Consider the following 26,933-nt stretch of genomic DNA (forward strand, 5'->3'; position numbering starts at 1 on the left):
CATTGTAGCAGGGGTAAGTAGCACACAGCCTTCCAGAGATCCTTGGTGCTTGGTATCAGATCCTTTTTGTTTACGATGTAAGAAGGCGGCTAAAATAAAAACAGCTGGAGGAATGCCTTAGGGATGGCACCAAATGCTAATGTGTCGCTGAAGGATGCATCAGATCCCTGTTTACCAGGCAGGGTTTTCTTTGCAGAACGATGGCTTTAAAGGGGGAGTTTATTGCATTTCTGTGTAGACAGCCTTACCTTACAGATTTTAAAGCTGAGGGTAGTGCAGACCGTGGCTCTCCCTCCGGAGATTAACCCGTGGCCTTTTGAGAGATTTTTTTGCGCTGGGGAAGTCAGTCTGGAAGGCATATTGATGGAGCATAAGGGATTAACTGGGAGTGGGGCTGGGGAACACCCCAGTGGTGGTTTCCTACCACCATGGCTGTTCAGATACACGTTTATAAACTCCTGCTGCATCTTCCACTAATGGGAGAAATGAGGGGGCCAGTAAAAAAAGGAGTGTATTGCATTTTGTGGTGCTAGATGTGTTCCAAACTGTTGCTAATAATGCCTAGAACAGTTCCTTTGTTATCAGGGTTAGGTTTAGCAAAGGTTTCTTTTTAAAATGAGAAGGTTTTATAATTTATTTCCTTTTCGTTGATCTTTTTAAAAAATCTTGATCATCTTTAAAAATAATCCTTGGAATAGAAAGTAATATCTGTGGATAAAGAGCATGCGTAATGGCTCTGAACTTTCATCTGGGTCATTCTGTAAGACTTTATTATGTGTTTCCTTTTGATGCAGATACGTGTACGTATGTGAAACGTAGATTTGGATCAATCTTTAATCAGGTGCAGGGGCACATAATACTCAGATGCCACGCTGACAGGAACCAGAGAAAAATATACAGCAGACATAAATTTTACAAGGTTACATGCATTTTTTTTCATTCATAGCCAGTAAATTATTAACCGGACAAAGTCAGCATCTGGGCTTTCTAGGAATGACTTTGTCCACGTGCCACCTCTGAAATTCCTGCCGCGGGCAGCTCCTGTTCCAAGCTCTCCGTAAGCAGGGCAAATCAGTGCAAAGCATCCACGAGCTCCCTGTACAATAACGATGGGAAGTACCATCGCTCCTTCGTTTGGGAGTCACCGTAAGCTTGTAGGAGGTGTCGTAAGGTCTTCCTTTGTGCTGGCTCAGCTCTCCTCATCTTTTGTGTTGGGGAGTTGGACTTAAACCACTTCCTATTTCCTGCGGATCTTTGCTCCTTACTTTTCATGTGGCCCACTAAGCCTTTTATCCCTTGCACCCAGATTTGCATATGGGAATAAAGGGAATCTCTTCACATAGGTTGTTTTTCCCCTCTGTTAGTTGTCAGGCTGGGTGATGCCCTTCATTTGAGTTTTTGGTGAGTGGTGATACAGTACTCGCCTTTCTCAAAAACCTGACCTTAATATTTGCTGTAAGCCGAAGAAACTGAGAGCTCGTTTGTCTTTTATTTGTGTGTTTGGCGGCGCGGTCAGGGTAAGGAGGGCTGTTTGGACTCGCTGCTTTCAAAATACAGCACAGTTTGCGTGGCAGTGCTTCTCGCACACAGAGCTCAGCAGCTGGGAGATTTGAATTAATTATTTGGAGTCTGTTTGTTTGACTTGTGGCTTTTTTTTTTCCTCACACTGATTCCTTACAACACGCTTCTGTGCATAGCTGGCTTTTCTGTTTGGGTTTTTTTTTTTTTTCCTTTCTTTTTTTATCTTTCACATTTTAGAAGCTCTGAATTCATAGGGAACAACTCGATATGCCCTGGAGATCTAGGGGACAGACTCCTTCCAAGTTCTGTGCAGTTTAAGAGTCAAATCTCTGAAGTTTGAAACAAGAAAAAGAAGTTCAATATCCTCTGCCTGGCCCAGAAATGCTGTTTGTGTGATGTGCTCTAAAAGGCACTTTCCGTAAAGACGCTCCGATACGTGTTCAAACTCTTTTACATCAAGAGCATCTCAAACCCCTCTGCTTGTTGTGCCTGGAGGCACCTGCGCCTGGAACTGCCGCAGTGATTGTGACTCTGTTTTGTCAGCGGTGTGATATTAATGGGAATCTATGCCCTTAGTCGTTTAACACATCCTTGCGGTTGCTTCTATTAAGGAAATGTTTCATTTATGCCATACTGTTTTAAGGAAAATGAATTTGAAAGAGATAATTTGTGCGCCTCAAGGTTATTTTCATTCCCTTTGGCCCACACTCCACGTGCTGCTTTCGTTCCTTCCCCTGTGAGCCCCGTGGGGGCACAGGCGATGCCACTGGTGCTTTCCCCCACATACACTGGGTCGGGGTGTCAGCGCTTCGTGCTTTGGGAAAATACTGAGGCTGTGGGGCAAGACATCGCACATCCTCCTCTGCCTGTCCACGTGGAATGCCCTGTTGGCTCCGAACAAGAAAACAAGCATTTAATCAACACCGCGCCATAATAGAGGCTCTGTATTTACCGAAACCAGATGCGGTCGTGGCTCTGGGGCTGGGCTGACCCTACAGGCTCTCTTTGCAATAGCTGTGGCTTTGATTTCCATCATAGGTGTGCCAGATAAACTGCTTTTTCCCTTTGTGTTTTATCCCACGGTGTGTCTCGTGGTGGTCAGGAGGAGTAGGTGGAGGCAGTAAGAGATTCTGTTCATTTATCTTCTAGTTCTTAATCGCTGAAGCACATGTCTATGCGGCGGAGTACATGCATGTTTACTCCTGTGCATCGGGGCTGCTGCAGCCTTGTTAATTGGGTATGGCCTAATTAGCTGTCCTAAGGATGAGTTTGCAGCAGGAACACGATTGCCTGCACCCATCCGTACCCTGAGTCAGGCTCTGGCAGTGATTCCCCAGCTGCGGCCGGTTACTCAACGCAGGGACTTTCCATGTCACCATGTGTAACTCATTACCCCGTTGTATGTCTGGCGAAAGTCCAGCCACCACGTGTCCACGGCAGACACCAGTTTCTTTGAGAGCCACGGCTTAGTGTCGTGTTCCTTTGGTGTCTGCTGAAACCCCAGGGGCTGCAAGTAGTTTCCCCCATGAGAAAAGGAGAAGAAAACGAGGCCATCACGGAAGCAGCAAACCATGCAGGAAAGAAATCTGTGAAGCAAATCTGATAGTGGTTCTGCATTTCTCCCACGTCTTCCCAGACTGCATTACAAGTGAGAGAGAGAGATGCTGCCGGAAAATCCAGCTTTCACCCAACTCAAGTGAAAAGCAGTTTGCAGCCTAGAGGCTTTCATGTAAAAACTTCTCTCTCTAATAATATATTAGGTCTACTTTCTCTGATGGCCATTGTTTCTACAGCCTGGAATGCACGGAGTGAGGAAGTTTCCTAACGATCAACTCCAGACAGAGCTTTAAAGGCAAAAGACAAACTAAATTCCACCAAATTCCACCCAGAAACCCCGCAGGTGGCAAGTTGAGCTTACGGAGCGTTGCGGGATGTTATGTCGTGGAGCGCCCGAGGCACAGCTCTGCACGCAGCCTCACGGAGGGGGTGCTCCTTAGTTGGTTTTTAATAACGTCAGATATTTTAACTTCAGGAAAACATTCTGTTTTCAGACCCCGAGAAGTTGTTTTTGCCTAATGGAGTCCCGAATGGCAGCGTCTAAGAAGGTTTTATGAATATTTCATTGCTTATGAGGATTGACCTTCTTACACATTTAGAGGAAATAAAAGGGTGAGACCACATGAGAAAACCTTTGCAACTTAATGCAGGAAAATCTGGGAGAAGTCTCTCTGATACAACTCTCTGAGATTTTGTGTCTCAACAAGCTTAGGAATCAAATATACTTGCCTTAAGAATGAAAACAAACTCCAGCAGCGTATACATAAGCTGGCAGAGGGGATGCTTCTGGACCTGCGGATACACAAGCACCGCGTGAGCAGCGTGTTGGAACCCGAGGAGGTGTTCACCACCCAGAAAACAAAAGCATCGTTCTCAGGTGGACGTGTATTTTAAAAGTCTCAGCAGGTAGTCGCCGCAGGAGCTCTGTTTCTCACCTGTTCTGGTCAGCGTGGGTGCCCAGCAGACTCTCCTCCCTCTTTAAAGTTCTCCTCCACCGTAGTTTTGGTTTGTGAAGGAGCTCGAGGAGGGTCACGGCTGCTCCAGCCTCTCTCAGAAGTACCGAGACGCGCAGCACATGTGCATGACCTCATTGGAAGCTTGGATTCAAAACAAAATAACAAAATAACCCGAAGGAGACCTGATCTCGTGCCTATAAGGCACATATGGAACTGTTATTGCATCCAGTATGATTAAAGCACCTCAAGGATCCTGCTGTGGAGCCAGGATCTGCCCTTTTCTCTGGCTGTGCGTGTTTATAAACGATGGTAGGATTTATTAGTCTTGAAGGTGAAGCTCCGTGGAAGGGATGCTGACTGCTGAATAATCATACTTCCATAGGAAAAAACAGTCTCATGTGATTTGCAAGCTTAAAATAGGTCTGGCAGTAACCACAGGCAAAACACTCATCCCACAACCTTTACAATTTACTTAGTGCTTGCACTTGCATAAAATTTGGCCTTCTGAGTACACCTGCCATTTGATGGGAACTTGTGTCTGCTGGGAAGAGAATTTAAGCCAGCGTTTAATTTCGCCTCTATCGCTATTATCCTCCTTACATGTTTCTGTGATGTTTTCTGTTGTGCTCTGCTTGCTCCATGGAGAAAAACCAGGATATCTTCATGGGAACATTTAGCTTTTTCGCTGGAAAGCTGCGTTTGAGTTTAATTTCGACATCCCAGTAATCATCTGTGACCCTCAGAGCCGATACTGGCAAATCCCTGTGGCTGGGATGAATCCTTGCAATGCTTCTCCACAGTTGGATCATACACACTTTGCAAAACTGCCAGGAAAATCCCACTGCCCTGGAGAGAAACCTCATGAAGTTCAACAAGGGCAAGTGCAGGGTGCTGCACCTGGGGAGGAATAACCCCCTGCACCAGGACAGGTTGGGGGTGACCTGCTGGAGAGCAGCTCTGAAGAGAAAGACTTGGGAGTCCTGGTGGACAAGAGGATGACCATGAGCCAGCAATGTGCCCTTGTGGCCAAGAAGGCCAATAGCATCCTAGGGTACATCAAGAAGAGAGTGGCCAGCAGGTGGAGGGAGGTCATCCTCCCTCTCTGCTCTGCCCTGGGGAGCCCCCATCCGGAGCACTGGGTCCAGTTCTGGGCACCCCAGTTCCAGAAGGACAGGGAACTGCTGGAGAGGGTACAGCAGAGGGCTACAAAGATGATGAGGGGCCTGGAGGATCTCTCTGCTGAGGAAAGGCTGAGGGACTTGGGTCTTTTTAGTCTGGAGAAGAGAAGGCTGAGGGGGGATCTGATCAACGCCTATAAATACTGAAAGGGTGGGTGTCAGGAGGATGGGGCCAGTCTTTTTTCAGTGGTGCCCAGTGACAGGAAAAGAGGAAATGGGCACAAACTTGAAGGTAGGAAGTTCCACCTAAACATGAGGAGGAACTTCTTTGCTGTGAGGGTGGCAGAGCCCTGGCAGAGGCTGCCCAGAGAGGTGGTGGAGTCTCCTTCTCTGGAGACATTCAAACCCCGCCTGTGCACGTTCCTGTGGGACCTGCTCTGGGTGGACCTGCTCTGGCAGGGGGTTGGACTGGATGATCTCCAGAGGTCCCTTCCAACCCCATATCATTCTGTGATTCTGGAAACACGGTGCTGGGATGCCTCTCGCCCCGGCACTGATTCCAGTGGCCCACTGGGTTCATCGATTGCTCTGGGGATAATGCACAATATTCTGTGCTCCGTGCAGCCAGTGATTTTGTCACGATCTCTGCTGTGTTACAGAAGATGCATTTGCTTTTTTCTTCATATTGACCTCTGATTTTTTTTGATTTTTTTCTTTTTTTGCTGCTCTTAGACACCACTTTTGAGATTTCAAAGGGATGATTTCAAATAGCAGTGAAGAAATGGAAGGAAAAATATTCTTTAAAAACGTCTTTCTTGTCTTTACTTTCATCATTACTTCAGGATGTTTATGCCTGGGTAAAGAAGCCGCTCTGTCGGAAATGTTCTTTTCCTGCTCTGAAGCCACAGTTCGGTGTAAAAAGGCAAAAGCAGGAGAAAAATGGGGAACGGTGTGGGAGGATAATTAGCACATTTAGCAAGATAAATATGGAGAGAGGAAAAAAAGGCCAGATAAATACATTTATGCTGTCAGAATAATTACTTAGAAAATATTTCCCTGTGTAAAACGGATTTGCCAACCTAAAATTTCGAATATAATAAAATAATAGCTTCAAATATATCAAAAAACAGGTCTTGAAGGTGCTCCGTTACAAGACAAAGCGATGTAAGTAATGGACTCGGGTAAATGAAGATGAAGTGGACTTTGAATCGCCAGGGTAATTTGGGAGATAGTGGAAGTATTGTCTATTAGCAGACTGGAGCCGGGAGAGGTAATAAAAGCTTTTTCTTATAATGAGTCTGCATCTCTGAGTTTGATCAGTGCTAAGGCTTTTAATTTCTTCAAGATTTGTCCTAAGGATTATTTGGGCCCTAGGATTTTTCTTTTTTTAATAAAACATAGCAATATTTCACAGGAAAATTAGCCTCATATTTCTTGCTCTTGGCCATCAGACATACTTTTCACCCAATACATACATTCCAAAGCGATGCATAAAGGTGGCATTTGTCCTGTGGTTTTTCCCTCGTCTGATTTGCTAAATTGCACAAACATCGTAAATTAGCGAGAGGACAGACATGAAGGAGACATGAGAAGTGTGGTGGTTTAGAAAGAGAAATAATAAAAAAAAAGTCCGTTCCTACTAATACTGTCAGAAAAAATTATCTGATTTAATAGTGGTTTGGAAACTTAATGAGCTTTTGCTGCGGCTGAGTTTGAGCAGCAGAAACGTCGGTTGTGTGTGTCTGGCTGCGGTCACCAGGGAGTTAAACTTAAATTCCATCTTGGAAAAACGGGAAAAGATCACCAGGTTTCCTTGGAACAATGACACATCCCCTGCCAGGAAAAGCATCAGCCTTTCCACTGACTTCAAACTCCTGGCGAAAGACGCCTCTTCAGCGTTCTCGCCCTCTCCTCTCTGCTTGAGATGTCTACAGATGTGCGTGATGTTTGAGGTGAAACCTGCTGAGGCTCCTGCTTGCCCGGGAGGCGGATTCATGGCCACCTGCCCCAGCGCATCCCGCCGTGCTGGGGAGCTCCAGTCACCCGTGACCCCCTCCTCCTGCCTGGACCACTCTGCTGCCAGCCGCTGGTGGGATGGACAGGTTGTGGCATAAAGGGGCAGGTCTTCTAATGAGGCCTACAGTGTTTATAGCAAACTTCTAAACATGTCAATATTATCATAGAATCATGCAATGGTTTGGGTTGGAAGGGACCTTAAAGGTTATCTCATTCCCCCTCCCTGCCCTGGGCAGGGACACCTCCCACCAGACCAGGTTGCTCAAAGCCCCCTCCAACCTGGCCTTGAACCCCTCCAGGGATGGGGCAGCCACAGCTTCTCTGGGCAACCTGGGCCAGGCTCTCACCACCCTCACAGCAAAGAAGTTCTTCCCCACATCTCACCTCAATCTCCCCTCTTTCAGTGTCAAACCCTTCCCCCTCCTCCTATGGCTCCCCTCCCTGATCCAGAGTCCCTCCGCAGCTTTCCTGGAGCCCCTTGAGGGACTGGAAGGGGCTCTAAGGTCTTCCCGGAGCCTTCTCTTACTTAATTACTTTGATTTGCTGTGAAATGCATTTTTCACGTGATGAGAATGTGCATTTGCGTTACATTCTGCACAGGTCGGTGCAACGTGTCCATTGCTTCACAGCAGGTTTTATGGTGATAGTGACCGTGTTGCATCTCACATGTGCAGATCGAACCAGATCCTGGGCAGGACCTGTAGCCATTGGGTCCCAAGCAGGGGACCGTTTTCAGAGGAATTTAGATATGGGCTTGGGAGATGTTACGTGGAATATTGATATTGAATGAACTCCGAGAGTTCGTAAGAGTTATTCCACAGGCCTTTGCTGCTCTCTAGAGGGATCTGCCCAGGGTACGTCCCAGGTCTCCACACCTCTGGCCTGAGATGGTTTCTAGGGGACTGGTTTACCTCAAGCACAGGTAACACAGACAGGTTTGGCATTTGGGAGGAAAGATTCTGCTCCTTCTGTCTGGAAACAGATAGGGGGAAGATTTGAAGGGAGAAGGAATCAAGCATTTTTTCCTAGCCTATAATTTTAATTCTCTAATTATCATCTAATTATTTAATGCCTTTCTCATTAAATTCTAACCTTGACTCTAATTCCATTGAGGGGGGTGGGATTTGGGGGTTTATTTCCCTTTTATTTTCTGTTGGGTTTTTTTTTTCTTAGTTTTTTACATTTTTTTTAGCTGCTTTAGAGAACAACTCTATGCAAAATGAGTTATGTCATCGGAAGCGAGGGAAGGTCATGATCAAACACGCAGAATAGCTTTGCCGAAGCTCTGGTACCCTCCTCTTTCCGTGTGTGCTGTTCCGTGTGCGGCTCCGTGTTCCTCACGTGTTGAGATGGAATCATAGAATCACCTGGGTCGGAAGGGACCTTTAAGATCATCTAGTCCAACCATGATACGAGCGTGCGAGCAAGAGTAAGAGCGAGTGTTCGCGGCTTTATGAAGCAGAAGTTGAAATAAGGAAGTTTGATGGACAGATCAGATCTATGCTCCACAAGCTTTACACAAACGAGCCTTTCTCTGGGCGAGCTGGTTGATGGAGTAGCATCACTCGGCAAACTAGGGAAACAAGGGAATTAAAGGCCAAGGGAACTAACTGAGCTTAGTTTGAGATCTGGGGATCAGGGACGTGGTCAGGAGGAGCGGACACAGCCCCATGGACCTTGCAAAGCCAAGCCAGCTCTTCCCTGGTGAGGATCTGGCACTTTAGTAGCCAACAATCCTAGTCCTGGCAACAGATTTGTGTAGTGCTTTTCCTTGAAATGATTTTTATTTCAAGTTTGTAAGAGGAGCACATCTAGCATAAAGGGGTATGAATCTCAGAAACTCTTATTTTTCATTATTTTCCTGCCTGTGGTCACGCTGACAAGTGAAACGCCCGTGGAACGGGGCCACTTTGAAGCTGCCTCTGCTCTCATCAAAGCCCTCCCCGCGGTCACTGGCCCTTGCCTTTCGGGTCCCCGTGCGGGGACGTGGCAGGGCCCCAGCGCCTTCCAGGCAGGGTCTGTCACCGCGGGCTCGGCATTGTGGAGCTCCAGACCAACGAAGGAGCCTTTGAAACGCCTGCTGCTTTGCTGCCAGCACCCATCTGCCAGAGTTCGAGGCCAGGATTATTCTTGGAGGGCGAGCGGCTGGGAGCTTCCAGAGTCACCCTGGAGAGGAGCGATGAGAGCGTGTGTTTTGTTAATTAACCCCTGCCCGGGGAGGCAAATGCACACGCACAGAATCGTACCCCGTGCGACTGCTGACTTGTGAGTGTTCCATGTCACAGGTTACTTACCCCCCTGTTTGTTTGTTGCTATTTGTCTCTACGAGAGGAGTCTCCAAGAAATTATCCTCTGCAGGAGCCTCCCGTAATCACTCTCTTTATCCGTGAGCTTATGGAGATGAGCTGCTTTGTCTCCGGCGGTGGGGAGACCAGGAACTAGAAACATTTTTAAGCTACTCCTGCCTGTATATATGATCAGTGGGGTCTTGGCTAGCAAGCACAACCGGGCAAAATTGTGTATGAGCCAGGTGTGTAGCTTAATTTTGTCTTTCAAGATACCAAGGCAGAGCGGAGACTCACAAACGTGCCTCTAGCTGGGTAAAGTCAAATTTGAAGGATACCTTGACGTACCATTCCCAGCGCTCAGGGTTATCCACACACACAGCGTGTGTGTTCGTAGCACCGTCTTTAAGGCTTTCTCTGTGTATCATAAAGTGCCACCCCTGGAAAGGTTAGGATACCATAAACCTAATTTATGAAGTCAGTTGCATCTACTTGTGCTAGTAGTGTATATAAGCACATATATTCCAGTAATAAATGAACCCAACAAAACCTAATGCATCATAGTTGTTTATCAGGTTCAGGAAGTTTGACAGCTGTTTTGAATGTGAAAAATGAACATTTCAGGTTATCTCCCAAGCCCTGGCTATGAATATGCTGTTTAACGCTTTGATCAGTTACCGTAAATACGAGTTACAAATTATTTCAGCTTTCTCAGATGATACACATTGAAACTCTTACGGGGTATCGTCAAGACCCTCTTGTCTTTGGTCTGTCCTTTAAGAAGATGAAAATCAATTTCCCAATTTGGAGTCAAGCAAATTCTGCCCGTGGGTCACGTTCCGAGTCCACTAAGGTCAGGAGAGGCCTTTGCTTTGTGCTCCCTGGGTTTCAATTATAAGGGATGCTGCAGGAGAAGGGGCTTTTAAACATCACAACACCCGTGATTTTTGGACGAGCGTTAATGCGTGTCTATTAACAGAGCCAATAAAAAATGACGGGGAACGGGGAACATAAGCGAATATTCATCTTCCAGGGTGTTTTGCTGCGAGGACAGTTGCGTTAGAGGAGAAAACTAACAGATTTCCCTGTGTGTACAATTCTGCTCCGTCTCTCAGCGGGCACGAGGAACAGTCATTCCGTTGGCTTTTACAGCTGCTCTGAAATGGGCCAGTTGTGTGTACGTAGGGCAACACAGTGGCTTTAACCTGTCCCTTCTCACTACGGTGAGTTTGTCTCCATGGGGCCCTGCAGAATCATGGCAGGGGAAGCTAACTCCGTGGGTGTAAAACGGCTGGAGTTAGATCAGAAGGTTAATCCTCGGGTAGGTGTGCTCTTTCCAGGGAAAAGTTTGCTGGAACTTACTCATCCCGCACACACGGACCTCACGCCTGCGGAGGGTTCACTCCCTGTTTCTGGAGAGCGCGTGTACGGACTCGGCTCCACTGGAGCCCAGACTGGTGTGAGTTACTGGTGTGGGTGTAAGGGGGACGGGGATGCGATTCAGCCTTTGTCTTAACTTGACCTGTACCTTTCTCTACCCCACGTTGTGTTACACAGAATCCGGTCTTGAACGCGTTTAGGGAGCTACAGCGTTTGTGCGCTGGGGTTTTCACCTTCCAGGCACGCGGAGCTGCCGGAGTCAAGTGGATCCTGCAGCCGTTCCTTCAGCACCGATATTCTTAATGGACCAAGTTAAGCAGGAGTGTTGATTCCCAGGAGGATAGGGAAGCTCTACAGAGAGAGAGATTGGATCATGGGGCCAACATCAATGGTATGAGTTTCAACAAGGGCAAGTGCCAGGTTCTGCGCTTGGGCCACACCAACCCCGTGCATTGCTACAGGCTTGGGGAAATGTGGCTGGAGCTGCCTGGAAGAAAGAGACCTGGGGCTTCTAATTGACAAGCGGCTGAAGATGAGCCAGCAGTGTGCCCAGGTGGCCAAGAAGGCTAACAGCATCCTGGCCTGTATCAGGAACAGTGTGGCGAGTAGGACTCGGGAGGTGATCGTCCTCCTGTACTGGGCACTGGTGAGGCCCCACCTCGAGTACTGTGTCCAGTTTTGGGCCCCCTACCACAAAAAAGACATCGAGGTGCTGGAGCGTGTCCAGAGAAGAGCAACAAGGCTGGTGAGGGGTCTGGAGAGCAAGTCTTGTGAGGAGTGGCTGAGGGACCTGGGGGTGTTCAGCCTGGAGAAAAGGAGGCTGAGGGGAGACCCCATCGCTCTCTACAACTCCCTGAAAGGAGGGTGTAGCCAGGGGGGGTCGGTCTCTTCTCCCAAGTCACGGGCGACAGGACTAGAGGAAATGGCCTCAAGTTGCGCCAGGGGAGGTTCAGGTTGGATATTAGGAAAGAAAGGGTTATCAGCCATTGGAATGGGCTGCCCAGGGAGGTGGTTGAGGTACCATCCCTGGAAGTGTTCAAAAGACAGGTTGACGTGGTGCTGGGAGACATGGTTTAGTGATGGCATTGCATTTTGTTGTTTTGTGGGTGTTTGTCAGTTAGGTTGATGGTTGGACAAGATGATCTTGAAGGTCCCTTCCAACCTAGAAGATTCTGTGATTCTGTGATTTATGGTGGAGTGACGGTAGTGTCCAAATGGAGGGGACACCGAGTGGATTTCCTCTTCACAGGCTTGCTCGGAGTTTTAAGACTTTTCTTCTCCTTCTGTTACGTGAGGAACAGCCTCAGCGAAAGGCTCGGGGATGTCCCCAGGTCGGGACAATTCCGTAGCTGCTCCACGCTGTTAGGGAACAGTGAAGCCTGAAAGCGCAAACTTGATTTCTAATACAAATCCTTTGATGGAAAATTTGTATTTGCTCATCAAACCGGACTGTCGCAGAGCAGGAGAAAGTTCTGTTTGCATGTGCTTTCTCTTCCTGTAAATACATTTAATGCTGTAAAAATATAATAAATTATGAAAGGCAAAGACTTTCTTTGGTCCAGAAATCTTTGACGTGATGTGCAATGCGTTACACAGCCATCAGGACAGACACGAGCGTTCAGGAGGTCACGTCTGGTGAAGGAAGATGCTGAATTTGTGTGTGCTGTGACTTCCTTACAGAGAGGAGAGATACAAAATGCAAAGTTAAATTCACTCTGGGTATCAGGGGTCATTTAGATGTGAGCGAATTTTGCCTTTTATCTCCCTTTTTCTCAGGAGATGCCTCTAACCATGTGATTCTGACTTTCTCTGAAATTCAGGAAAACACAGCAATTTGTGATTTTTCTCCTCACTCTTCCGATTCTTTCCGCTTTCACTTGGTGGTGGTCTTTTTTTTTATCTTAGCCATATGTGATTTTGTTACAGAATTAAATTTTTATGTCCACGTTTTCCAAGAGAGATTGTGTCGTTCCGAAAGCCCTTTGTGTAAAAAGGCCTGGGCTACTCTTCAGCGCTTTCTATTTTTAAGCCGGCGTCGTTTTTGCTGAAAAAAGGGAGCGAGGAACTCCCCTGGCGGGTGCTTTCCCCGGGCAATTTAATGTCCTTTATACCAGGAGCAGAGAGAGCAATGAGAGATTGAGACCAGCGGGAGCAGCAGGACTAGTAGCAGGACTAGTAGCAGGACTAGTAGCAGGACTAGTCAAGGCTCTCGGTCCATGTATAGGGATGACGCGGTTAAATCTCCCCTCCCTGCTCTGAAAAATAGCACATCCTGATGTGTTTAATGCCTCTGGATGTGATGAATGGTGCCATAAAGCTCTCTGTTGTGGTAAATTGCTTGACAACACTGAAATGAGGAGATCTGTTTTATTATCTGTCTGCCTAAATATAAAAAATAAAAAATGAATGAAATGGGGGAGGGGAGGTATCGCTGTTATCTGGTACATGAGTATTTATAGAGATATTTTAAGTGAACAATTAATTTTACAGACTTCTAAGCTAGAGGTTTAATCCCTGGCTTGAACCGTTTCCCTTCCTGTGATAGTTTTATTTTTGAACCATATTTTTATTTTTAAACTGTCAGGTGAGGTGCCAAAACCCAATGGCATCCGAGGGTCTGTACGAGCCGGGAATGCTGAGTATTTTCCCTCTGACGGCTCCGGAGAGCCCATTCCCCGAGACTCAGCGTGTCTTGGAGCAAGTCGCTGTGGATGTTGTGTTTCATGCCTTATTACATGCCTGGTTTATCCCTGCTCACTGACCTGCTCTTTCTCTCTCCTCTCTCTCCCCCCCTCCCCTCGGCGTAGCTTTCGCTCCCGGAGGAACAGAATGAAGTAACGAGAAACGGCTGCGAATCCAAGGAACTGGTCTACCTTGTACAGATCTCCTGTCAGGTAAATCCCGTGTTTACTCGTTTTCCAGCCTGTATCGCGTTACGTTCGGCGACACAACCTCGTGATATTTTGATGTGACACTTTTCTGCGGCGCGAGGAGGTTTTTGCCACATCTTCAATATCTCAGTCCTCCAGATGATGCTCTCTGGGGCACCGCAATTTTAAGACAAGCGGCGTCGAGGGGAGAAAAAGGAGTCTGTTGAGCAAATAATCCTTGGTACGGTTTGTGCAGAGCTGCACAGCGATTAGCCTGGAGACAGGAGCGTGTTCAGGCTGCGTGTACCTATGCCTGGCAGCGGCGGGGGAGCACACACAGACACACGGACACGCCAGACAGACAGGGCAGGTACACCAGGGAGAACCCAGACGTGCTGTGCTGCTGGCAGCCAGGAGGTGGGGATTCCTCATCTCTCCCCAGTTATGTCTCTGACATCTGGAACGGAATTCTCTCTCTCTACCGTGGCATCAAAATGCTTCGTACCACAGATTCCCCGTCTGCTAATTACAGGATAGTGGCTTTGTAAGATGCTACGTGATGGGTTATCGTATTTTAATATGCTGAATGAAATGGTTGTTCATGGGAGACATACAGCATTGACAAATTCAGAGTGACCTGCGTGTGGTCATCTTTCTGGTCTCAGCACAGCAGTTCTTTCCATGATCCATCTCGGCACTTCGTGAGCATCCATCTTACCAGTTCATGCTGAGTGTTAATGGGAGTCACCTTGGGGTCTGTCCCTCTTTTTAAAGCTCTTTATGTGATTCTGCTGACGTTTCCCAGGCACTAAAAGGAAGCGTACGGCACAGACGCACCGGTGTTACCTACGTCTGAACTGTGTGGAGCAGGGAAGTACTTGCTGTGGGATCGAGCTGTCATAGTGGTGTTAGTGCACACAGAAATGTGAATTTGTGGTGAACTTCTGCCCTAGCTCCGTGTGCGCTGGTGTGGGGTGTCCTGAGAGAGCCGAGGAGCAGCGCATCCTGCTCTGCTTTGGACGTGGAGCAAATAATTCCTCTGTTGTCAGCTCTTACGGTGCCAGTACACACATGGACATACATGTAAATATATAGAATGGTTAGAGTTGGAAGGAACCTTAAAGATCATTGAGTTCCAACCCCCCTGCCCTGGGCAGGGACACCTCCACTAGAGCAGGTTGCTCCAAGCCCCATCCAGCCTGGCCTTAAACACTTCCAGGGATGGGGCATCCACAGCTTCTCTGGGCAACCTGTTCCAGTGCTTCACCACCCTCACAGGAAAGAATTTCCTCCTAATATCTAATCTAAATCTCCCCTCTTCCAATTTAAAACCATTGCCCCTTGTCCTGTCGCTACAGGATATATAGTGCTCTTGGGAGGGGGAAGAGAGGCTGGAAGGGAACATCTCTCAAAACTGCCTGTGTTTGGGTATTTTGCTAGTGCTGTTCTAACCCAGCTGGAGCCAGATTCATCCAAAATAGCCACTTTTCAGAAAAGCAGTCCAAGCTAACGAGCAGCACTGCAAGATTTAACGGTGGGCACATGTCTGTGTCCAAGAGCAGTACAGTGACTGAGAATGAGATTTTTCAGGGCACTTAAGGAAATTGGAATTTCTGTATGTTTTGTGAGTCCTCACATTTGGGACTGCATCCGCAGTGCTTAACACAGAGATAAACTTTGTATTATTTCCTGACTGTTTCAGGTGAGCCTCTAGAGCATGACAGCACTTTATAGAACAGTTTTTCTCCAACCCCAAACCATACCACTTCTGATCTTTCTACCCTGCCTTACTGATGGCACATCTTCAGGTATAACCGTGTCCTTAAACCCTGCAGAACACATTTGTGCAGGAGCAAGCCCCGGAGCAGCAAAGAGCTGGTGTGGAGCGTGTGAGACAGTGATGGGGCAGTGATGGAGGGGAGCCCAGCAGCTTGTCTGACACTTGTCAGACTCTGGGATGCTTTGCAGGGACGTTTCTGAGAATAGAGAGCAGAGATGGGGACAACCTGGGGAATTCTGTGCCTTGGCTAAGGATGATGCTACATCAAGACTTAACTGAGCTGAAGTCCAACAGATCCAGAGGCTTGAACCATGCCCAGCTGCTGAGAACTTCCGTGACCTTCTTTTTCAGTATTACTAGAATCATGGAATCATAGAATTTCCCGGGTTGGAAGGGACCTTTCAGATCATCTAGTCCAACCATCAACCCAACACTGACAAAAACCATCACTAAACCATGTCTCTGAGCACTGTGTCAACCTGTCTTTTAAATACCTCCAGGGATGGTGCCTCAACCGCTTCCCTGGGCAGCCCATTCCAAGGCTTAATAACCTTTTCAGTGTAAAAATTTTTCTTAATATCCAACCTGAACCTCCCCTGGTGCAACTTGAGGCCATTTCCTCTTATCCCATCACCTGTGACTTGGGAGAAGAGACCGACCCCTGCCTCTTGGCCTCATGACTTTAAAGGATGGGCATAGAACCACTCACCTTTTCCTTTTATTCTATTTTTTTTTTTTCTTTTTTTAAGTAGTCCTTCTGGCTATCTAGAATTTCTCCCCGCCCCAAGTCTGTGATTCACCTCTCGCGTGTTTGTCTGTGTCTCTTCTTACAAAGCTGAGAAACTGGTGGCGTCTGGATTGGGTGAAGGGACAGGCACGGAAGGAGCTGCAGAGCTGAGCAGCTTTTCTGCCGGGGAGATGCTTCACCCCTGCCATCGCCTGGCCTCTCCCGACGTCCGGGGAGAGATCCCATTCTGTCCCAGTGGTGTCTGGATGGATTTGGCTTCGCGTTAGAATGGAATGGGAGGTGTGAAACAGCTCGTGGAATGAGAGATTTTGGCAGGACGCGTCTGTATCAGGCCAAAAATATTGATGGAGGGAGGAAAAAAAAAAAAAGCCTATAAAAGAAATGTCACTTTGCTCACCTTTTGGATGTGCCACGAGCGTCGGGGTTCAGCCGCTTGCAAATATCTCCATGGTTCCTCAGATGGACACAGCGAAAACAAAGTCTGATAATTAAGGCTAAACCCACATAAATTTCAAAGCTTTAAGATGTTTGTGATTTGTGGCAAAAGCAGTTTTAGATTACGGATCTTAGAGAAATCCCCTCAAACCCCAGCTCTGGGGTTGGATGCATTATACTGCTGTGCCCGGCCCGGTCTGCCCCGTCCGGATACAGTCTGTGTGTTGTGCGGTCCATAAAAAGACATTTATTTTGTTATTTCACCCCGTAGCAGACAACAAACCAGAGCTTTTGAACGTTAGACTTTTAAAACGCCCGGCTCAGCCTGAGCTGTGTTTGGCAGGTTCCAGCTCGGCATTTACACCGAGGAAATTCTATCCCACTCTTTCCCAGCTGTAAGTATAATTTTAGTGGTGTAAAGAGAATTATTGTTTGGTGCCTATTTTGCAAAACCTTCCCAGATAAGGTTTGAAAAAAAACCCCACATTTTTGGAGTTGTATTTGTGACATGTTTCTGCTGCAAGTCAGCTCGTGAAATACAAGCTCTGTGTGAGGTTCAGAGGGGGGTATTTAGGTCTCTCTTCAGCTTTTCTTCTACTTGGAGACCTCAAAAAATTAATCCAGTTTATTGGCTCTTAAGAAGAAGTGGGAATACAGAGAGAGCTGTGCCAAGTGTTTCTGAAAAGTGGGAAGATAGGATTCTTCTCTTGATTTCTTTGAACAAATCTAAACTTGAAAACTAGCAGATGACAAAGGTGAGGGTTTAAATTTTATTGGAAAGAGCTGATGATGGGGGGGTTGGTTTTTTAGAACAATGTAGGTGGATTTTCCCTTTTTCCCAAGTAAGGTTGCACTGTTTAACTTCCATTTCTAGAGGATTGCTCTCAGGACATGTACAGTTGCTGCTGTTGGAAGATTGCTGTTATTAAAATAAATGTAAAGAAAATCCCTTTCTGTGATAAAGGAAGGGGTGGATGGATGGAGGGATGGAGAGATGGATGGAGAGAGGGAGGGATGGATGGAGAGATGGAGGGAGAGAGGGAGGGAGGGATGGAGAGATGGATGGAGAGAGGGAGGGAGGGATGGAGAGAGGGAGGGATGGAGAGAGGGAGGGATGGAGAGAGGGAGGGATGGATGGAGAGATGGATGGAGGGATCAAGAGATGGATGGATGGAGAGATGGAGGGAGGCAGGGAGGGAGGGAGGGATGGATGGATGGATGGATGGATGGATGGATGGATGGATAAGACTTTTAAACAACCTACAAATGCTTGAAATCTGAGGAAAGATTTTCAGGAAAAGGTATAATGCTTTGGGTTTGTGCTTTCCCAGAGTGCAGACAGTACCCCACCTGCCTTTGTGCCAGGGAGGAAAACGTCTGTAAAGAATGGTAGAGACTGGTTTTTGTGTAGAAAAAAATCCTGCAAGGTGTGGTGTGAGGAGTGTTCCCTGTCAGCCTTTGAAACTCAGGAATTGCAAACCCTTAACAATAACCACGGTCCGTAGAGGGCCACGGAGAACGGCTGAACCTTTAGGAGTTCACGCCGGAGCCGGAGGCTGAGAGGGTCCATCGACCGGGTCTGCAGCCCCCGCTGACTTCCACGGGGACACGCAAAGAATTTACAGGGTCTGCAACCCATTTAAAAGGGGTTACTACGTGTGTTGGGAATAAATCAATAAAAGTAAGAGCCTGCAAAAAGGTTGAAATAGGCTAATCCATCCCGCGTGTGGTGTGGGGTTGTAAAGCAGGCAGAAAATTCACCTTTTCAAGGATTTTGGCTTTGTTTGCGTGACATTAAGCCAGCAACTACCTGCATAGGTATTTAAATATTACAACGTAAGAATGGCCAATCTAAGCTTTTGTTCTGAAAAATAAAAATAAAAAGCAGCAGTAAGTACAACGTGAGATTTGCAGCATTTCAACAGTTGAAACATCATTTTTTGGTGAACTTTTGAATGGCAAGGAGAGAGCAAGAGGCTGGTTCTGGGGGAGACCTTAAACTCTATCCATCTCTTGTGTCTTTTGTTGTTCGTTTTCATTATCTCAGGTGGGTTGTTGGAACAGAAATGACAGGCGCTAGAAACCAGAAATGTCAGACCACACAAGCGTGAGTGATGTTTAAAAAAATCTCAGGGCAGGATCTCATGACAGACCCTTAAACACCGAGTGACTGTTGGGATCTCAGAGCGGAGCCACGCGACCGTCTCCGCTTCCTGCTTTTCGTGGGATAATGCCAACGTCCTGCAAAGGAAGCTTCTTTCTGCTGCAACTTAGGTAGAATTCCACGGCTGTTCCCAAAGCAGGAAGCTCTCCTGGTCCAAGAATGGGGTTTTCTCCCTTTTCCTCCTCGTTTTTGCAGACCCCGTGCTGGCAGTAGGTTGGCCCCCGTGGCTTTGTCGTACAGGACACCCGGTACTTTGCCCCGTTCCTGTTTTTTGTTGGAGGCATCCGTCGCTGTCTGTGCCGGCTTCGTTTTGATTGATAGAATAAGGTCTCGGATGTACTAGACGAAGGCATTTACGCAAATCTGTGCCGCTTGTGTCTCCCAGCTCTGCCTTGCAGGAGATTCGAGCTCCGTATCTTCAGTATTTGCAAAACTCCGAAGGCAGCCCCATCCGCCGTTCCACGGCTGGAAGCGTGGTTGCAATAATAAGTGCTTCAAGGGCAGTGGTGAGAATGCCAGGAAAAAATGAGATCCGAGTGGGAAGAGCAGACGGGACTCCCCCATCCTGGGTGGTTTGTGGGGAGGGGAGAGCGGAATACATTTTCACAGAAGCAAATGTCTTAGACTTAAAAAAGTATGGGGTTTGGTTCTATCTGCTGTGCTGCTCCATCCTAAACCCACAAATTGCTTGCAGTAGGATTTTTGAGTCAAACATTCCGAGACCTTTTGCAGGATTTTTTTATATCTTAAAGGCTTGTCCTTTAATATATTAATAGTTTTGTCTTGTGTGACTGAGGCTCAGACACCCAGAGAAGAGTTACTGAGTGAGGGCTACTCGCATTCCTCCTGGGAAAAGCTACAGTTCTTTAAACAGATGACTTTAAAGGCCAAATTCACACATATATACACATCTATATACACACATACACACATGTATATACACATCTATATACACACATATATACTGGTGTTTGGTTTATATACATATAAAAAAAAGAGAGAAAAGCTGGTCTCTTCTTTGTTAATGGGATATATCTATGTGGAGAGTCCAAGCTGGATCCTACCCAAAGCAAACTCTGTTTTCAGAATATGTGTGAACCTGCTTCTCTTTTCCTAACATGGAATTTTCTGCTGCAGGGGTGCACTCTGGTTCCATAGCACGAGCTGCTTTCTACAGACCGCGTATAGGGACCTAATTCCCTGTGTCCTAAAGCTTTCCCTGCTCAGATGGGCTCAGGAAAGTTCCTCTGGTTTAAAACACATTAAAATGCTGGTCACTGTCACGGCCTTTCCCCCAGCTTGTTTTCTCTGCTTCGTCTCTGACACTTGGTACCACTTGCCCGAAGGTAACTGGAACAAACCGCCTGGAGACATGGAACCTCCACCCCAGGTTTTCCCATGAGAGCCGGGTACCTCACACGCCGGCAAGTGCCTGAAAATCCCTCTTGTGATACCAGGGAGTTATTTTTAAGTCCCCAAAAACTTCTTAAAACCTGACCTTTATGGATTGAATATTTTTAGCCTGTCCTTCCAGACGTTCCCAAATGTTGAAACCTCTGTCCTAAGCATTTCTTGGGTGAGCAGGGCTGGTTTACGTTAGGCAAATAAAGCACCTAAATCCATGTTTCCACACATGCTAATCCATCACTGGATGTTCTGTGCTGGAGCGGTTGGTCTCAGGTCGTATACTCCATGCCTTCTGCTCTCAGCAGCCATAAATAAAAATGAAGTGACACTAGTAATGCGGATTAATGAAGAACGTACGAAGCTGGCAGGCAGCCTGAGAAGTGCTGTTGGGCTGCGTTCCGAGCTCGGGCGCTGCCAAGGTGCAGTGTCTTTGGAAAACTTGGGTCCCTTCCATGCTTTTTGAAAGGAAACTGGCATCTGGAGGGAAGAGAGAGGAGGTATTGGATTGCATTCGAAGCCTTTAAGAACGTCATAATTAACATCTATTACTCTGTAGCTGTTATGATGATGCTAAAGGATAAATTCATTCATTAATTGGGTTAATAATCATTAGGGCAAGGATATGACTGACTGTTTCTGGAGTTTTGCCGCGGAACACTGGTATGGGTAGAGCAGCACTAGCACCAAACAGGATTAACGCCGTGGTGTGTCCTTTTCCTGTTTTAAAAGCGTATTGCGCCGTACCCTGTGTTCATTGTGGGATTCGTGTGCAGCTCTGGGATCGGTGGCTCACACGGGTGACAAGGGAAGTTGCAGTTTTGAGTTAAAGAGGATTTTCGTCCCGTTGTCTTTGCTGCCGTTTATTCTGGAGCGGGCAGTCGGGTGGGTGTCTGCGCCGGGCTCTAGGAGAAAGGCTTCCAAGAGTTGTGCCATTGCTTGCTTTGGCCATTTGTGGTGTATTTGTGCTCCTCGGGGCTATGGGATGGAAACGCAGAAGTTCACTGTCTCTTCTGGGCTGGCCGGGAGGGTGTAATGAATCCAGGAGCAGCATCACACAGACCCACAGCAGCACCCAGGGCTCGGGGTTCCCTTCCCCAGCTGATGGGACTCATCCTTCACCCCCTTGCCAGCCCCAGAGCAGCTCCAGTCCTCTTGTGTGTAACTGGGAACATGAGATGGACAATGATTTGGTATTTAATTTCTCCATCCATGGCTCTCTCTGTTTTTTTCTCTATTTAAATATGTATTGTGAAGGAAACGGGGCGAGCGTGGTTCTTTCTTCTTCTTGTCTCTGGACGTTTGAGAGGCAGTAACAGGGTTCTAGCTGTGCATGGATTTGGAAGCCCTGGTCTAGGAAGGGCTGATGAGCAAGAGGGAAAAATCATTTCTCAGAATAAAATGCAGCATCTCCTGAATGTGCTGCCATGAAAGCTTTTTTTAAGCAACAGAAGCTCTTACAATTATATGGTCGTTTGTTAATGTCGTGTCCTTTGGGCGTTTTGCTCTGAATTAGAGAGATCAATCTTCTTGTACCCAAATTGTATCCTGCTTAGCTCCGAAGCAAAAGTGAAAATCACTGTCGAGATCTGAGAGGACAGGATGGCCATTATGGTTTCTTTCTGTAAGCGATGCATTTTGGCAGGGCTTCTGGTTGTCATGTGGGGCTTCGTAGACAAGGCTGGGCCCGGCCACAAATTGAAGGGGACGGTTGGCTTTATCCTGCAGAGACGTTGGATAACTTAGGAAGTGTCAGTGCCCTGCAGAGGAGCACTTTGTCTACAATTTTACTTGTTTTACAACTGTCTCCAAGAGCTGGGCTTGGTTCAAATCCAAAATAAGAGGAGGATTGTGGTGGATGTTCCCGTTTCTTGTAGCTGCCTTGATGTTTATTCCTTATAGAGGAGTTTAACACGCGTGTGGTTTTAATAGCAATGTTGCGGTGCCTGTTTACTTTGGAAAATTGCCAGCCCTTTGGGACAGATAGTCCAAAGCGGTTTCATCCAGTCTCATCCTCCGCAGGCTGCAAAGTGATTTTTGATGTTAGGCGGCCAAGCAAGCGTCAGGACACAGACAAGGTGCGGGGTTGTGATGCCTCAAACCTGAACGATCTGTGTGTAGATAAAGCTCGTAGCCCTTGGGAGAGCATCTCCTCTTCCAAACAACAGATCTGTTGGACAGAAAATGTAGGACAAGCAGGTTAGTAAAGAATAAAAAGAAAAGGCACTCTCAAGGCACAGAAAAATAGCATGTGTGTAAAATGCTTTAGCAGTAAATCAAAAATGTGTCCTTTCCATTGTTTGTAACAAATATTTACTGTCACTGAGCAAAGTGGCAAAATTCTCAGTTTGGAAAGTTGTCAGAAGAGATGTCCTACCAGTTACGTTGCAGGCAGCTTGTTTAGTTAAACTCTGATATTCTAAAGCAAATTTGTAATTGGGTTATTTCAGTGATAAAAACACTGAAGTGTTAAATGCCATTGTCTTCCTCCATAACTGGGGGTGCTTTGCCTAACGGGCTTCATCGCTGACTGCACATGAAATTAAAAATAAGTTTTGTCTTAGAGGAACCGGTGACAGAATTCTCTGGGGGAATGTGAAGTGAGCTTTTTTCCTTAAATCTTTGTATTCATCAGGGCTTTCCTTGAGTTATAGAGAGGTTTGGGAATTCCCGAGTTCTCCGCTTCCTCGCAGGGACCGGCAGCCCCCAGACTGGAAAATCTGGGGGGGTGCGGTGGGGGCTGTGGGACGAGCCATGGAGCCACAGGCACACACGGGTGGTGTTCAGAGGCTGCAGAGCACGTCTGCCATCCGGGGCTCGGGCTTTGACAGATGAGAAGGAACTGAATTCCTGGTTGTTTTTAATGATGCATTTTTTAACTGATCTGTGGTTTTAACATACCGTATTTATTTCAAACTTTGTGGTTTACCTTTTCAGAAGACCCCATTAGGGATAGTAGATATTAAAGATGGCCTGTCTTAAATGTTTCATCTCCTGGGTCTTGGCACCGCTTTTCAGTGTTTCTTCTTAAAACTGATGCTGCCAGAAAAGCAGCTATTTTCCATTTTGGCTCCAGCTCTGTTAAAAAATTTCTCCAAAGCTGCTTCTGTTCCTTGTGCTTTCTAAATCACGTTTCACCCTTCTGCCCTCTTTCCTTGATTTTCAGTCAGCTCCATCTTTAACATCCCTGCTTGCACGCCTTTTTCCTTGAAGTGTTCATATTTGTGATCGCTGTAACCCTCCCCGACGCAGCAGGAGTAGGCAGAGATGACATCCTGACCCCCTGGCATCCTCCGGTACCTCGGGGGGGATCCGAGGGGAATGGACAGAGCGGCCGAGCTCACACGTGCCCTCAGGAACGAGCGTCCCCAAGTGCTGCTCCTGGAGCCAGACTGCAGGACACTGCTTACATCTTGGGGATATCTTTAGCCTGGAGAAGAGAAGGCTCCGGGGAGACCTTAGAGCCCCTTCCAGTCCCTCAAGGGGCTCCAGGAAAGCTGGGGAGGGACTCTGGATCAGGGAGGGGAGCCATAGGAGGAGGGGGAAGGGTTTGACCCTGAAAGAGGGGAGATTGAGATGAGATGTGGGGAAGAACTTCTTTGCTGTGAGGGTGGTGAGAGCCTGGCCCAGGTTGCCCCGAGAAGCTGTGGCTGCCCCATCCCTGGAGGGGTTCAAGGCCAGGTTGGAGGGGGCTTTGAGCAACGTGGTGTGGTGGGAGGTGTCCCTGCCCATGGCAGGGAGGGGAACTCAATGATCTTCAAGGTCCCTTCCAACCCAAACCATTCTATGATTCTGTGATATTTTCCAAATACCGTTAACATTTTTTGCTTCATTCTGGGCTGTCAAGATTAATGGGTTTATAGTGGAAGCAGTGGCAGCTACACCATGTTTTTAATTATTTCCATGCTTCGAAGTTTCTGTAATTTTGTAAATGAGGTGACGGATGCATGTTGTGTTCCATGGGAACCAGAACTGGGGTTATGGAGTTGAGTGTGTTGGGTTTTGGTTTTTTTTTTTCAAACACAGTTTCTTGGGTTTTTGACCTAAAAAATCTTTTCTTCCTGGCAATTAGGGTCAACAAAAACATGCTTCTGTGCTTTGGTCACTTTAAAAAAAGAATAAAAATAAAATAAATGGGCTTCAGTGCTGTGCCCAAGCAATGAGACTTAAGAAAATGGCGATCTATATCTGGCTAAGCTTCAGCTAACCTCAGGCAAGTCATTTGGAAAGTTTTTGTTTTGTTTTGTTTTACTAACCCCAGGCAAGTCATTTTCAAAGGGTATTTGTTTTTTTTTTTTTTGGGTTTGGTTCGTTTTAAAGGCTAGTGGTGCTTCCTTGCTTTGATGAAACCCCTGTTTCTTCTCTGTGGTTAAGTGCTGAGTAGGTTATAGCTCATTCGGGGCACAGGGTAAAGAGGGTGCTGTAGTTAAATACGTGCCACGTCCATATAATCCTTTGTAAATACACACGCATTCCCTCCTTGCCTTGCCACCTGCAGGATGGGAGAGTTTTAGTTCCCGTTACTCAGCAGTTGGTCTGTTAGTGGCTTTGAAGTATTTCCTTTGTGGCTGTAAGCTCACGTTGGGTTATTACTCGAATTTTCTGAAGTGTAGAAAAGCAGCCCCCCGTGCTGTGGCCGCCCTCCCCTTCACCCGTGTCCCTCTGTGACCTCCTGCTCTTGCGCTATAATTTTACTAAAGAGATGATTGATATTGAATTGTTTAAATTATAACATGTCAGGAGAGCGGGGAATTTCATTCACATGTTGGGAGTTGTAAATCCTGCTTCGGGTTCATTAGGTGTCTGCCAGAAATAGGCTGCCGTTCAGAAATCGGCCTTTTTTGTGGGAGGAAAAAGGGTCGTTACCATTTCAAACGCCGTTCCCGTGCTATGTTTGTGTTGGGTCGGCTCAGCGTGCCTTTATTTCTCTGTCCCTGAGCAAAACCAACGGCCACCAAAGCCTGAGCCGAGTATTTGCCTTCTCTGGGTGCCTCTGGCAAAGCTGCTCTTGGGAGCGATGGAGAAACGGCTGGAAGGTCGCGGGTTGTCGCAGCTCAGCGCTCAGAGACCTGCCCACACCTCACCACGTGGAGTCTCCAAATCCATCAGAACCATTATTCCAGCAGGTTCGTCAGGGTCATTCACCCAGGTCTTGGGCAGCCTTGTGTCCCCGCGTGTGTTTTTAGCGTTCCTATCTGTAAGTGGAATCAGGGAGCACAAGGAAGTATAATATTTAGAGGGGAAAAGCTGTAGTGGGTTCCATTAAAATATCTTTTTTCCTGTTGATCACAATTAATTGATAATAAACTGATAATTAATGCTGAAAGAGATTAATTTCTTCTGTGAAATAAGCCTATTAAGGATTCACCACATAAATATATGAAACTTTCTCCTCTGCCTTCTGCCTTGCAAACTGTCTCTATGCATGTTCCCTTTGTCTTCTCTCATCTCTCCATGTCCTGTGATCCCAGGTGGAGCTTGGAAATTTTGGTGTTTCCATCATTCTCACCTTATTTAAAGCTCTCTCCTCCCCATATTTCATTTTCTTCTAAACACACGTGCAGCTGCCTGACAGCAGAATGGGTTTCAGGCTGTTGGTGTTCTCAGCCAGGTCAGCTCCGGCAGCGGAGAGGCGTCTTTTGGATGTAGCTGCTGCTGTGCCCAGCGCCCATCACTGCCCAGTTCCACCAGCCCAAAGGGGCACGGGAGCAAGCGCTAATGATTGCTAAGTAAAAGTTATGCACTCGTCGTGGGGTTAAGCTAATGCAAATCATAGAAAGGTTTGAGTTGGAAGGGACCTTGAAGATCATCTCATTCCACCCCCTGCGCTGGGCAGGGACACCTCCCACCAGACCAGGTTGCTCAAAGCCCCCTCCAACCTGGCCTTGAACCCCTCCAGGGATGGGGCAGCCACAGCTTCTCGGGGCAACCTGGGCCAGGCTCTCACCACCCTCACACCAAAGAAGTTCTTCCCCACATCTCATCTCAATCTCCCCTCTTTCAGGGTCAAACCCTTCCCCCTCCTCCTATGGCTCCCCTCCCTGATCCAGAGTCCCTCCCCAGCTTTCCTGGAGCCCCTTGAGGGACTGGAAGGGGCTCCACGGTCTCCCCGGAGCCTTCTCTTCTCCAGGCTGAACCCCCCCAACTCTCTCAGCCTGTCCTCACAGCAGAGGGGCTCCAGCCCTCCCAGCATCTCCGTGGCCTCCTCTGGCCCCGCTCCAACAGGTCCATGTCCCTTTGATGTTGGTGGCCCCAGAGCTGGAGGCAGCACTGCAGGGGGGGTCTCAGAGGGGCAGAATCCCCCCCCTTGCCCTGCTGGCCACACTGCTGGGGATGCAGCCCAGGATGCGGGGGGCTTTCTGGGCTGCCAGCGCACGTTGCTGGGACATGTTGAGCTTCTCATTCACCAACACTCCCAAGTCCTTCCCCTCTGGGCTGCTCTCAGTCCATTCTCCATCCAGCCTGTAGCTGTGTTTGGGATTGCAAATATTTTCCAGCTTTAGGAAGAGTGATAAAGTGAGCGTTCCCTGCCCTGTGGTGTGGGGAGGGGGAAGGAGGAAGCTCCTGTTGATGGGTAGTTCCAGGAGCGATGAAGGTGAGCATCCATCCCCTCTAGGTGAGCCCTGGAATGCGCTACCCAAAAAGCCTTTCACTGCTGAGCGTGCACTTTCATGTTGCAAACTCCCTTTACGTTTTAAA

The 26,933-nt window shown here is 47.5% G+C and overlaps 1 protein-coding gene across 1 annotated transcript in view; it reads left to right on the forward strand.

The window, feature by feature from the left end:
- ARHGAP32 (Rho GTPase activating protein 32) overlaps positions 1 to 26,933 on the forward strand; it is a 165,927-nt gene that overhangs the window by 45,783 nt on the left and 93,211 nt on the right. The window contains exon 5 of the mRNA XM_074162520.1: positions 13,641 to 13,727. Within this exon, the coding sequence (XP_074018621.1) occupies positions 13,641 to 13,727 (87 nt within the window). The remainder of the gene's footprint in view (positions 1 to 13,640; positions 13,728 to 26,933) is intronic.

This window comes from Numenius arquata, chromosome 22, assembly GCF_964106895.1.
Source record: "Numenius arquata chromosome 22, bNumArq3.hap1.1, whole genome shotgun sequence".
NCBI lineage: Eukaryota > Metazoa > Chordata > Aves > Charadriiformes > Scolopacidae > Numenius > Numenius arquata.